At 37.8% G+C, this 14,192-nt stretch overlaps 1 protein-coding gene across 3 annotated transcripts in view; it reads left to right on the top strand.

The window, feature by feature from the left end:
• LOC150087125 (dual specificity calcium/calmodulin-dependent 3',5'-cyclic nucleotide phosphodiesterase 1A-like) overlaps window positions 1-14,192 on the top strand; it is a 769,106-nt gene that overhangs the window by 735,557 nt on the left and 19,357 nt on the right. For all 3 annotated transcript variants that reach the window (XM_090371825.1, XM_090371826.1, XM_090371824.1), the window contains exon 16: window positions 4,142-4,366. In XM_090371825.1, the coding sequence (XP_090227951.1) occupies window positions 4,142-4,366 (225 nt within the window). The remainder of the gene's footprint in view (window positions 1-4,141; window positions 4,367-14,192) is intronic.

Below are 14,192 nucleotides of genomic sequence, written 5' to 3'. Positions count from 1 at the left end.
TGCAGTAATCGATGTAGGCCATGTACAGGTTTCAGCACTTCTTGTAGGTTTGCTCTATAACTGTGGCAAATATGGTTAATTGCTCTTTGCATCCTTTCTGCTGTTCAGCCATTATGTTCTGGCTCTCCAGATGGTCTGATATCTTCTTGGTTATGCAGCTGGTCAGGATCTTGTACATCGTTGGGAGACTGGTGATTGGCCTGTATTTTGCCAGGTTTCTTATATCTTGGTCTTCAGCCTTCAGATAGGTGTTTCCTTAAGTGAGAAACTCTGGGAGCCTTATCATTCGGTTGAACTGCTCTGCTAGGTGCTTGTATGCGCAAGCAAGTTTCTTGTACTAGTAGTTGTGGACGTTATCTATTCCTATTTGACTGTTGTACTTCTTCCTCCTGAATCTCCCACTCTCTCATCTCTTGTACTTCTTTGGTTTCTTTCCGTTCTAGTTCTATCCAGGGAGCTCAGCTGTTATGTCTTACTTCACTGCTCCATATGTTTCCCTAGAACTCCTTGACCGTCTTCTGCTCAGGTGGTCCATTTCCATCTTCTGCGATACTCCTGTAGAAGGCTCTTCAAATTTAATTTAAAATTCAGTTATTTTTCTCTGGGAGCTCTCTTTGTATCACTGTAGTCTCTTGCTATGTGAGAGAAGGTTCTGCTTTAGTGTCTAAATATTCTTCTATTCTCTGATTTTTGGTGCTGTGGATACTGTCTCTCTTGAGGATGCTCTTCACTTTGCCAATCAATTTCTTACTTCTATTACCATGTTGGGACTTGATCAATTGGACTATCTTGACTCTTAATTCTTCTGAAGTCTTCTTTCCCAAGATGGCCATTCCTTCTTTTTTTGGTTCTTCTGCTGCTGGATTAATTTCCATTTCTCTCATTTCTTTTCCAATAATTCTAGTGGCTGCTATGGCAGCACAGTATATGGCTGTGTGGATGGCCTTCAGTGTTGCACCATTGTTGAGGTAATGTGGCTATTTGCTGATTGAGGTGGTCTTTGACTCTCCACAGGATTATACTGGGTCTCTGTTTCGGTATCATGTGAGTCTTTGTGGAGTCCATTTCTTCGAATTCTGTTAGGGCCTTCTTCCACTCATCTTCAATAGAAAACAAGTAGATATCATTACTTTGTCTTTCCATTTCATTTCAGTTGCTCTGGGTTGTATCTATTCTTGCTCTTCCTCCTCTGGTTCTGTGTTGTCCATATTCTTTGTTTTCTGTAGTTAGTTGCTCACATCCTACTTGATTTTTTTTTTCCAAGATTGCAGGAGCTGTCAGGTTCTTCATGACAATGGTCCTTCTGTGGTCTGCTATTTGTTGTTCTGTAACCTGAATATCTGGGAATTGTTCCAACGTGGTATGTTGTCTCAACCTGTACATTGTCATCTCTTTAGCCAGCGGGTGGTTGGTTGGTGGAACAGACTTCCATCCCTTGTGGTGGAGGTTGATAGCCTAAATAAGTTTAAGGCTCAGCTGGACAGGTATTTTGAACGAACAGAGGGGTGAAGTGGAAGTGGGTTTTTTTTTTTTTTGGCTGATGCTGCATAAGCTTGCTTTCTTGCATCAAATGCCTCTACTAATGCTAATCTCAGTCTCTAGCTTGGTTATTTCGTAGTATGCTCGCATTCATTTCGATGCACGACTTCATGCGTTGGCATTTTCTTCCTTTCTGGGTGGTCACTAGCACAGTTGCACAGGAAGCACTTCTGGTTGGTCGGGCTGGATGGTCTTGCCCTTCCCTTATTATTATTATTAATAGTAGCATATGATGCAAGGAAGCAAGCCTATAAAGCATTAGCAAAAAAAAAAAAAAAGAAAACAAACCTCTTATCACTTATCCCTCCAATAATTTGTCTAGTTCTTCCTTGAGTTTATTCAAACTGCCCACCTCCACAATGCCAGATGGAAGTTTGTTCCAACAATCAACCACCCATTGGCTGAAGGGAAACTTGGTCACATCTATCCTGCAACCATCCTTCCTCAATTTGAATTTATGCCATCAGCTCTGAGCTTGCTTGATCCATTCAAAGCCTTAAAAACCTCAATCAGATCAGTTTGCAGGTGCCTAATCTCCAGACATTGCAATTTGACTGTCTTGGTAAGATCACCAATCTCACTGCCCTTCTCTATATCTCCTAAAATGAGGCCTCCAGATCTGTATGCAGTTCAAGATGCAGCCTAACTACTGCCCTATACAATGGGATAATCACTTCCTTGTCCCTGCTAGCAAAGTTCCTTTATATCATAGACAAAACTGCATGAGCTATCCTGGCAGTCTGTCTGCATTGCTCAGAAAATATTATGCAGGGATGTTTGAAATCATACCATGTAACCTCTGGTCACATGGTAATGTCAGTGACAATTCACTTTGGATGGAGTAAGCTATCAACAAGCCAGAAATGTGACATTTGGCAGTAACACCTGTGTCAAAGTCACTCAGCTTGGTTCTACACACCATGACAATAACAACTAACTCATCTCTTACATGCTTTCCTCATTTACTGGTCTGAGTATTATTATATATTTTTTTTATTTTTATCCATAAAGGTCTGAAAACAGAGATGTCCATATATTTTTTGATGTGAGCAAAGCAACCAAAGGACAGCGATGTGTGTAGTGTCCTACATATATAATTATAATAACCAGGAGCCTATAGAGAAATAATATAAGATAAACATAGCTGACATTAATTGGAGTTTATTCGCTTTGTTTGTTTGGTTTGTTTTTAGGAACATTAGCAACTAAGGCCACATTGCTCCGGGATATGCGGTGGTCATTCCTTGACCTTTCCGCATCCTCCGTATTTGGTGGTGACGGGCTCGAACCCCGGTCTAATCAAGAAGCGTGTGCTGCGCACTGCTGCTCCTTCCCACCTGGCTATGGAGGCGGCAAGGAGTTTATTCTCTTCCATATATATATATATATACAGGGTGATTCACTACCAGTGCGACAAACTTGCAGGAGGTTTAGGGGGCACAAAGACGAATCGGAATCACATAGCATTGCAGGGTCCGAAATGCCTTCGTAATGCGGTAGAGGACGTTGAACGGGAGGTCGCGTGAACAGCAATCCCGCTGGAAGTCAGCATTTGCGAACCGTTTCTGTTGAAGAAACGAAGTAGCAAAAGTCCTCTGGAGTGGATAATCCGCAGGCTCCAATGATTGGACACGTTGCAGATGGTATGAACTCATTTGGTTTGTTGACAGTATCCTCCATACAGTGGATTGGGAAATACCCAATCGTTGGCCTATCGCTCGAGTACTCATACTCATACTCCGATTGCTTTCTGCAAGACGTAGGACATTCTCCTCATTGACTGGCGTCTTCATCATTCGCTCTTGATTCATGGTACCTCTCGTGATACAACCAGTCACACGTAACCTTCTGTGCACACGTGCAAAAATCGTATGATGAGGAGCACGCCTGCGGGAAACATTCCTGGTACAAGCGCAGAGCGGCACGCCTGTTACAGTCCGCAACTCCATACGTGAGGTGAATGTCGGCCAGTTCAACGTTTGAATACTCATCCATCCTACTGCCTTGGGAACTGGTTCGCAAATGCTGACTTCCAGCGGGATCGCTGTTCACGCGACCTCCCGTTCAACGTCTTCTACCACATGACGAAGGCATTTTCGACCCTGCAATGCTATGTGATTCCAATTCGTTTTTGTGCCCCCTACACCTCCTGCAAGTTTGTCGCACTGGTAGTGAATCACCCTGTATAAATGCCATTTATTAATGCTGGCAAACATTCCTGTTAATAAAAAAAAATGTTTTCTTTAACTAGAATGATCTTTTCTTGATGTTTGTCTAGTTCTTCCTTGGTTCTGTTTCCTCCATGGTTCTTATCCATGGGCTGCTGAAAACAATCACTTTTCCGTTGTCATTATTTTTACACTTTTTTTTTTTTCTTTCAATTTATTATTGAAATTTTATTGCAGAGAATTTTCAGGTAAACTGCAGAATTCATTAAATGCATTACTTTTTTTATTAAATTTTGCAAAATTTATGACATAATGACTCAGAGTAAAAAAGGGTAATCTCTGAAATCTAGCATTTACTAGTCATATATATATATTATAACAGCTCAGTTTCAAATTTCTTAGCAAAACTGATTTGTTACTTTTCCCTACCCCAGCAACAAAGCCTAAACCAAAGTCACTATCTGCTTTACGGTCATCTCCCATTACCAGGAGTGATCCAGTGGAATCAACACCAGTAGTCCCACTGACAGAAACAACTGGACCAAATAGTGCACCACCATCACCACAACCTACATCTGTAAATAAACCACTAATTAAAAAACCTTGGATGCCATTACTGGAAGAAAATAAAATCAACTGGCAGCAGAGAGCTCATAAAGGTAATTTTAAATTTTGTTTTCTTCATTTCCAATAGTTCAGTAATATATATTGCATTAACATCATAGATGGTAGATGGCAATTAATTACTGAATTACAACCAACTCTTAGTTTATAAATGTGGAATATATATATGTCATTGGAGCAATGGTGGCTAACCTGCAGTATGCCTTCTGATAGAAAATATAATAAAAAATTAGACAACTGTTTTGACAAATCAGAAATAAAGATAAACATAGTTTAAATTCCACTTTTATTGACCTATAGAAAATTCATTTTATAAATATTTATTTAATTGAACCAAATAGCATAAAAAATTCATTTACATAGCCTTTTGTTTGTTTTGTTTTGTTTCTGGCTCCACCAGAAGCCACAATAATAAAAAAAATTTGCAAGGTACATGACATAATGGGAAAAAAAAAAAAAAAATTAACTACCATTGCATTAAAACTATCATAATAATAAATATTTTTATAGCATATTCTGTCAACTGCTCCAGTGAGACAAAATTAATCAATATTATACAGCAGAAAATTTATACCGTGAAACCTCAATTTAATGAAATATACAGGAATAAAGCCAAGGTTAACATTTTCCCCCTTAAAATCTAAGGACAAAATGGCTTCAACATGAATATAGTACCACAGAAAAGGTTAGACTGGCAAAGACTCAAGGGTTGAGTATGAAAAGTCAGACTTCTGCAAAGAACAGGGACAAGGAGTTTTCATGTATGTGTGAAAACAAAGAAAAATAAGAAGACAAAAACTGATTACACTCTTTCATAATGGGTGGAAGAGATAACCCATTTGGGGTACCACACATTGATCTTTACAAATGAAAGATCATTCATAGTGAGGACAAGCTGTGCAAGTGAGGGTGAACAGAAATAAGTATAAAATAAAATAATTAATAAATTGTACATTTAGAACTTTCCTGTGCTCTCATGTTTTTTTTTTTTTTTTTTTTTTTTTGCAGCTAGTAGAATTAAACTGTTTAGTTTAATGTAATGTTAATACTCACAGTGTAGAACAAACTTTGTATTCATGATTTGCCCTGATATTGCACTATTTTCAAACAAAGGACATTGCCAACAGGTTAATCTGCCTTTTGGTGATATCATTAAATAGGCAAACATTTAATCTGCCAATTACACCCACTCTGTAAGGAAACTGTAAGACCACACTTGGAATACTTTGTCCAAGTATGGAGGCAACACCTAAAAAAAAAGACATCACACTTCTTGAAAGGGGCTAAAGATGAGGGCAATCCATTTGTGAGATATGTAAAGGGACAAAAGTAGCATTGTACTTTGAAAGCCATTTATTTGAAAGTAGCTCAACACCAGTGCAACTTACTGAGACAGCATTAAATTGGCAAACATTTAATCTGCCAATTACACCCACTCTCTAAGGAAACTGTAAGACCACATTTGGAATACTTTGTCCAAGTATAACAAAGTATTCCAAGTGAATCTGTGAATATTAAAACCATTGCATTAACTAAGCAGTTTAAATCCTGCTAGCTGCAAAAAAAACATAAGAGCCTGGTAGTACTGGGCTTCTCAAATGGTGGCCTGTAGGCCACTTCCAGCCCAAAAGGTTGTTTGAACTGGACTGCCAGTTAGTAGCTGAAAAGTATGGAAATTGCAGAAAAAATCTTTACAAGTTTAATAAATATCAATTCATTTTCATGGAAGTTTTTTTTTTTTTGAATTTTCTGCCAAACTGAGAACAGTTAAGTTGTTTTCATTATTGATATTACCACTAGAGTGTAGCACCTCTCTGTCATGAATAAAATCATTTCCTGAGAGCTAGTATCCATTTTATATTTCAGTTTGAAATCCAACAATTTTTCAACACTAGAGTAGCTCTTAAAAAAAATGGAAAATTTGTTTTAGAATTCCTGAATTCCTGTCATTTACACAGTAGATGCTTCAAAAATAATTATTCCTATAAATGAAGCGAAATAAATTACACCTATTTTTTTATCATTGTCAGATGGTGACTGTGTTCTAGCAAGCTGTGACTGAGTTCAGTGCAAACTGTATCAATTTTTTTATTTTTTATTTATGCATTTTACATGGTGCCCAATTTAATTACATAGCTCTTTTATTCTTTTTTACTGTTTTTATTCAATTTTAGCCGAAAATGTCTTTCCCCGAATGATGAAAAGTTGACAATGAAAACCGTCAGTTTAAAACAGAATGGATAAATGACTTCTGTTTCATACTACTTAATAATAATTTACCCATGTAAATTATAATCTGTAATGAAGTCCAGTCAGTTGTTAAAGTATGTAATCTGAAAAGACATTATGAGACCAAGCATACAATTTTCATGTAAAATTTTCTCCACACTTGAAATCCAGAAAAATTAAGTTAGATAACCTAAAAGTGCCATACAGGTAGGCCAACATAATATTGTGTGGACCGTTTGTATCACAGGAAAAATGTACAGAAACTTCTTTGAAAGTATCGTGGATTCTATCTAAGAAAATGCTACACTTCACTCGCACTGAGGTGGTGAAACAATGCATATTAAAAACAGTAGAAGTATTAGAGGGGGAAGAAACAGTTAAAGTTTCAAAAGATTCCTTTATCAAACGATACAGCTACATGACACTCTCATGAACTCGCAAACAATATAGCAGATCAATTACTTGCTGAATTGTCTGCATGCAAATACTTTTCTTTAGCCATAGATGAAACTTTGGATTGTGCAGATACAGCCTGGCTTGCAGTTTTTTGTTTCTTTAATGGTGATGTATTTGTTGGGACTAATAGCTCAACATTGACAGACATCAGAAGAAATAATATGTAATGGAGTTTTAAAATTAACTTCCAGAGAACTTAGAACTGAAGATGTGCTTTCCATTACAAGAGATGGGACCCCAGCCACGATAGGTGAAAGCAGTGGACTTTTTTGCCAGGCTTAAAGAAACAAAACAGTCTTATTTCCTCATTTCCTATCACTGTAATGCTGTTCAAAACTGAGTGGGAACTTTTGCTTTCTCCTGACTGAAATGACGAAATTGATTAATTTTCTGCAGTAAAAATCAGTATTGTCACACAGGCAGCTAAAACAGTTTTTAAAAGATGTTGATGCCGATTTTCCTGACCTGGTTGCTTACTTACAGCAATGTGATAAAGATATGGGGTTTAAGAAGTGAAATTTTGAGCTTTTAGCAGCAGATTACAGTGATAAAACTAAATACTTTGCTTGCATTTTGAGGGACACCTACCATCTTTCCAATCTAGCATTTTTGGATGATATTTTTTCTTACGTTAATGATCTAAACATTTGTCTCTAAGGAAAAAGATAAAAACAACCATGAACTCCATGAGTCTAACTTAAGTTTCAAAACGAAACTTGAGCTTTTCATTCAAGATGTAAGAAATAATGAATTTATTTTCTTCCCTACTGTTAAAAATTTTCAAGATGAAATAACAAGTATGTATGAAACTGATATAATATCAGAATTCTTAAACAAATTGAAAAGTGAATTTGATCACAGATTCAAAAATCTGGAAGGCAGAGTGTGCTATGATTTGCTGCCAACCCTCTATCAATAATAAAAGAATGGTTTGAAATAGATGAGGCACAGTTTAAATTGGAATTGTGTGAATTTACAACAAAATCAAGGGTTGCTGAATTATTTAAGTCTACTCACTACACAAAATTTTGAATAGAGCTGTACATCAACTATGAATATCCTGAAATCACAAGGGCTATAAAAATTCTAACAATGGATCAACCTGGATTTGTGAAAGTGCTTTTAGCTCATTAACATTCAACAAGTCAAGATGCAGAAGTTCACTCACTGATAAAAATATGAAACACCTCCTGCAAATCTCATGCACAATCTATGAGCCTAACTACAAAGATATGATGACAGAAGAGTCACTTTCCCCACTGACTGATGATTGGCCTGCCAAACAGTCAAGTTTACTTGCCCTTTAGCATTAGTTGAGGCATATGATGCAAGAAAGCAAGCTTATACAGCATCAGCCAAAAAAAAGAAAAAACCTTCCCATTTCACCCATCCGGTCACTCCAAATGTTTGCCTAGTTCAGCTTTAAATTTATTTAAACTATAAAATTCCACAACAACAGATGGAAGTCTGTTCCAGCAATCAACTACCTGCTGGCTAAAGGCAAACTCCTGCACATCAATTCTACAACTGTCATTCCTCAATTTCCATCTATGACCCCTCAGGTTCTTAATCTGATCAAGAGGAAGTATCCCATCAGCATTGAGCCTGCTCAAACCATTCAAGGCCTTATACACCTCGATCAGATCACCTTACAGGTGCCTAGTCTCCAGATGCTGCAACTCGCAGAACTTAAGCCTTTCTCCATAAGTACACCCCTTTGTTCCTCTCACGAATCTTGTTGCCTTTCTCTATACTCATTCTAGCAACTCTACATCCTTCCTAAAATGAGGCCTCCAGACCTGTTTCTGGCGCCTCCGTAACCAGGTGGGCAGGAACAGCAGTGCGTAGCACACGCTTCTTGATTAGACCGGAGTTCGAGCCCGTGACCACCAAATACAGAGGATGCGGAAAGGTCAGGGAATGACCACCGCATATCCCCGGAGCAACATGGCCTTAGTTGCTAATGCTCCTAAAAACCAAATAACAAACAAACCAGACCTGTATACAGTACTCAAAGTGTGGCCTGACCATTGGTATATACAAAGGGATAATCACCTCCTTGTCTCTGCTAGCTAAATTGTTATATATCATTGACAAAACTCCATGACCTGCTCTGGCCACCTGGCTGCACTGCTCAGAGAACTTCATATCTGACTGCGCAATTACCCCAGGTCTTTTTCATTCTCCACCTCCGAGTGTAGTACCACACAGTTGGTACGTTTCTCTTGGGTTACTGCTACCAATATGGAGTACTTTGCATTTGTCAATGTTAAACTTCAGTTGCCACTTCTCAGCCCATCTTCCTAACTTTTATAGATCCTGTTGTAGTAGCATACTGTCTTTACTGTCATTAACAACCCTACCAACCTTTGTGTCATATGCAAACTTGAACGCCGCCTCCGTAGCCAGATGGGAAGGAGCAGCAGTGTGCAGCACACGTTTCTTGATTAGACCGGGGTTCGAGCCCGTCACCACCAAATACGGAGGATGCGGAAAGGTCAAGGAATGACCACCGCATATCCCGGAGCAATATGGCCTTAGTTGCTAATGCTCCTAAAAACCAACCAACCAAATAACCAACCAAATAACTTTGCAAACTTGGACATTAAGCCTGATATATACCTTCATCGATAAATACACAAAATAACAATGGGCCCAGCACTGAATCCTGGGGGATTCCACTAATAACATTAGTCCATGTAGAGAAATGTCCATTTATTACCACTCTCTGCCATCTCCCACTCAACCATCCTTTTATCCATTGCAGTAACTTGCCCTTACTTCCATACCTCTCCAAATTGTACAGCAGTCTTCCATGTGCAACAGTATCAAAAGCTTTCCTGAAATCCAAGTATATATCAAAATTATTCTTTGCATCCAGTTCCTTTTCCTTTGTGACCACATCGTAGTATCCAATCAAATTGGTCAGACAAGACTTCCCCTTAACAAACCCATGCTGTGTCTGAGTATAACTGAAGTCTTGTCTAGGTGATCCTGTATCATCTCTTTAATCAGTGACTCCATTATTTTACCTGGAACAGAAATTAAACTAAGAGGTCTATAATTATTTGTGTCAGCCTTTGAACCCCCTATGTGAATTGGGGATACATTTGCACATCTCCAGTCCATGGGAACCTCCCCTGACTCTAAGGATGCTTTCATAATTATGGCTAAGGGTTTGCTTACTTCCCTTGCTGCCTCCTTCATTATAACTGGATAAATTCCATCTGCCCCAGGTGCCTTTTTTATGTTTAGCTTCAACAATTTCTCCTCCACTTTGCACTCAGATATCACTTAGCTCCCTGTTAGAGTTTGATAAACTTCTGGCATTCCTCTCCTTGAATAACTCTTCATGTGTGAATGTAGATGCAAAATACCCATTCTGTTTATCAGCTACTTGAGCAGGATCATGGATAGTCAAACCATCTATGTTAAGTTGACCAATCTGATTCATCACCTTCCTTCTAGAGTTTACATTAAGTAAAGAACTCTTTGCTAATTTTCTTTGCATCCTTTGCCAAAGATTTCTCATAATCTGCCTTCACCTGACTAACCTCCTTTACTTAATTTAATTGAGAAGCCTTGGCCTAGTAGCCCTAACTATTTTATTTAATAATTATTATCCAAGCTCTAATTTTTATATAAAAACTATAGACCAATTTTTTTAGATATTAAAATTCATAGTAAATTCTTTAACTTCATTCCTGACCTATGACAGAGACCACATTTCCCACATCATAGTTATGCCACTGATGTTTGCAATAATGCAGCCAGAGCAGTGGTAAGTAAAAATGTCATTGTTAACCATTTCAAAAGATCTTATGATATGACATGCAGAATACCAATCTCCAGCACAGAATAATTTGCACTTCCTGTGGGTCACATTTTGGGGACAAGTAGTCAGTTCCAGGGTTTGTCTGTAACCTAGGTAAAGCTTGTCCACTAAACTCTAAAGGAGTATTCCTTTAGAGTTGTCTCCAAAGTTGAAAGAACATTATTATGAGTGCTGTACTATTAGCTGTTCTAACGCTGCAGTTTACTGCACTTTTTTGTGTGGAGTAGAACTTGAGAATTTTCTGTATCATATAGTGGTGGCAGAAACTCCTGAATAAAGCTTACTCAGCCTGAAGTGCTCTTCAAACTCTGAGTAAGGTGGCTGATGGATGATAATGATTCTCAAAAAGCAGTTTGTGAACTGGTATTCATCTTCCTATTAGCATTAGTAGAGGCATATGATGCAAGAAAGCAAGCTTATGCAGCATCAGCCACAAAAAAAAAAAACCCTTCCACTTCACACCCCCCCCCATTCGTTCGAAATACCTGTCCAGCTCAGCCTTAAATTTATTTAGGCTATCAACTTCCACAACAAGGGATGGAAGTCTGTTCCACCAACCAACTACCCGCTGGCTAAAGGCAAATTTCCGAACATCTATCCTACATCTGTCTTTCCTCAATTTGAATTTATGCCCTCTCAGGTGAATATTCTGAGCAAGAGGCAGTATCCCATCAGCATTGAGCATGCTCAAACCATTCAAGGCTTTGTACACCTCTATCAGATCACCTCGCCGGTGCCTAGTCTCCAGACACTCTAATTTGCAAAACTTAAGCCTTTCTTCGTAAGAGCAACCCGTTGTTCCGTTCACTAACCTTGTTGCCCTTCTCTGTACTCGTTCCAGCAGCTCTACTTGAAATGAGAATTTTTCTTGAAATGAGGCCTCCAGACCTGTATACAGTACTTAAGGTGCGACCTGACCATTGCCTTATACAAGGGAATAATCATCTCCCTATCCCTGCTAGAAAAATTCCTGTATATCATTGATAAGACACCATGAGCTACTCTTGCAGCCCGTCTGCACTGTTCAGAGAACTTCATATCTGCCTGCACAATTACCCCCAGGTCCTTTTCATTCTCTACCACTGTCAGTGTAGTACCACAGAGTTGATACGTTGCTCTGGAGTTGCTGTTTCCCATATGTAGTACTTTACATTTGTCAATGTTAAACTTCATTTGCCACCTCTCAGCCCATCTGCTCAACCTTTCCAGATCCTGTTGCAGCAGTATAGCATCAGTAGCATCCTTAACAACCCTGCCAACCTTTGTATCATCTGCAAACTTGGACATTAAGCTTGATATACCATCATCAATATTATTTATAAATACAGAAAACAACAATGGACCCAACACTGAACCCTGAGGGACTCCACTAATAACATTAGTCCACGATGAGCAGTGTCCATTAATTACTACTCTCTGTCTTCTGCCAGTCAACCATCCCTTTATCCATAGCAACAATTTGCCACCAATGCCACACTGCTCCGATTTGTGCAGCAGTCTTCCATGTGCAACAGTATCAAAAGCCTTTCTAAGATCCAAATATATAATATCAAAGTTATTCCCTGCATCCAATTCTTTTGTGACTACATCATAGTATCCAATCAAATTGGTGAGGCAAGACCTTCCCTTAACAAAACCATGTTGCGTCTGAGCTATAACTGAATTCTTGTCAAGATGATCCTGCAGTGCTTCTTTAACCAGTGCTTCCATTAATTTTCCTGCAACAGAAGTTAAACTCACAGGTCTATAATTACTTGTGTCAGCCTTTGATCCTCCTTTGTGAATTGGGGTTACATTTGCACATCTCCAGTCTGTGGGTACCTCCCCTGAGTCCAAGGAAGCTCTCATAATTATGGCTAATGGATTGCTTACTTCCTTTGCTGCCTCCTTTAATATAACTGGATAGATCCCATCCACCACAGGTGCCTTTCTTGTATTTATCTTCAACAATTTCTCCTCCACTTTACTCTCAATTATTACAAGATCATCTAGCTCACTGCCAGTGTTTACTTCATCTGTGGCATTCCCCGTCCTGAATAACTCCTCATGTGTGAATGTAGATGCAAAATATTGATTTAGTTTGTTAGCTACCTGAGCAGGATCATGAACAGTTGAACCATCGATATCAAGCAGACCAATCTGATTCATCCCCTTCCTTTTAGAGTTTACATAAGTAAAGAACTCCTTGCTGTTTTTCTTTGCATCCCTTGCCAAAAATTTCTCGTAATCTGCCTTCGCCTGCCTAACCTCCTTTGTAACTTGGTTACCGATCAACTTATATCTATCATAAGCTTCTGTGTCACATGTTAATTTATATGTATCCCATGCATTTTTCTTCTCTGCCATATGTCTCATTAGTTCATCTGACATCTGACTATAGATATAAAATGAACAGTTGCAGTACCTGAGTAGTCAAACACATGGGTATATTAGTACTGCTGACCATAGTTCAAGCCTGCATGAATACTAAATACAGTGATGTTCTTGTATAAATTGTTATACATATAACATATAAACATTTATATGTTATAACATTTATAACTTGTATAAATATAAACATTTATATTTATTTATATAAATGTTTTTGCAGCTTTATGATAGTAATGGTTAGTTTTACAACAGCCAGGTGAAAGCAAAAAAAAAAAAAACTATTTGTTGATACATTCTTTACTTAGTTGCACTTTATTTTCTGTATACAGTACACTGTATGGTATACAGTACACTACAATCAAAGAGAGTATTGACAAGGTTTTATTCCAGATATGGCAGTAGGCTGTCCCAAAGATTTAACAGTTTATATTGTTTTATTAATTTCAGAAGAGTAATAAATTTAAAATTACAGTACACTACAATATAGTACACCATTACTAATAGTGTACTATATTGTAGTGAGCATTTTCAGCTTGTAAAAATTCACATTTTGTTACTGCTTCTTAAATTTGTTAATACTTGTTAAAAAAAAATAATAATATTTGTCTTTGAAAACCAGAGAGGATAACAAAATTTTAAAGCCCATTGATGTTCAGCACTACAAAATACATATGGGTAACATATTCTATTATGGGAAAAATATAATTTTAATTTGTTCTTCATTAAATTAAGGAATAAACTATCCTATGTTTATGCCAAGTTGAATGCTGCATCTTTAAGAAATTTGTTAATTCCATCAGGTGGCTAATTTTGATTTTTTTTTTTTGCTATGTTTTCATATAGAATTTTAATTGGTGCTAACTGTGGTAACATATGAGTGAGTCATCTTGACTTACAAAACTGATGTAATTAATATAGACAGCAAAGCGTCTTTAATTTAAGTTTTAAGTAACATGCCTCTGACATATATT

This window comes from Mastigoproctus giganteus, chromosome 4, assembly GCF_048544385.1.
Source record: "Mastigoproctus giganteus isolate SK-2022 chromosome 4, ASM4854438v1, whole genome shotgun sequence".
Classification (NCBI taxonomy): domain Eukaryota; kingdom Metazoa; phylum Arthropoda; class Arachnida; order Uropygi; family Thelyphonidae; genus Mastigoproctus; species Mastigoproctus giganteus.
Note: the sequence above shows the minus strand (reverse complement) of the source record. Positions and strands in the feature narration are given on the sequence as shown.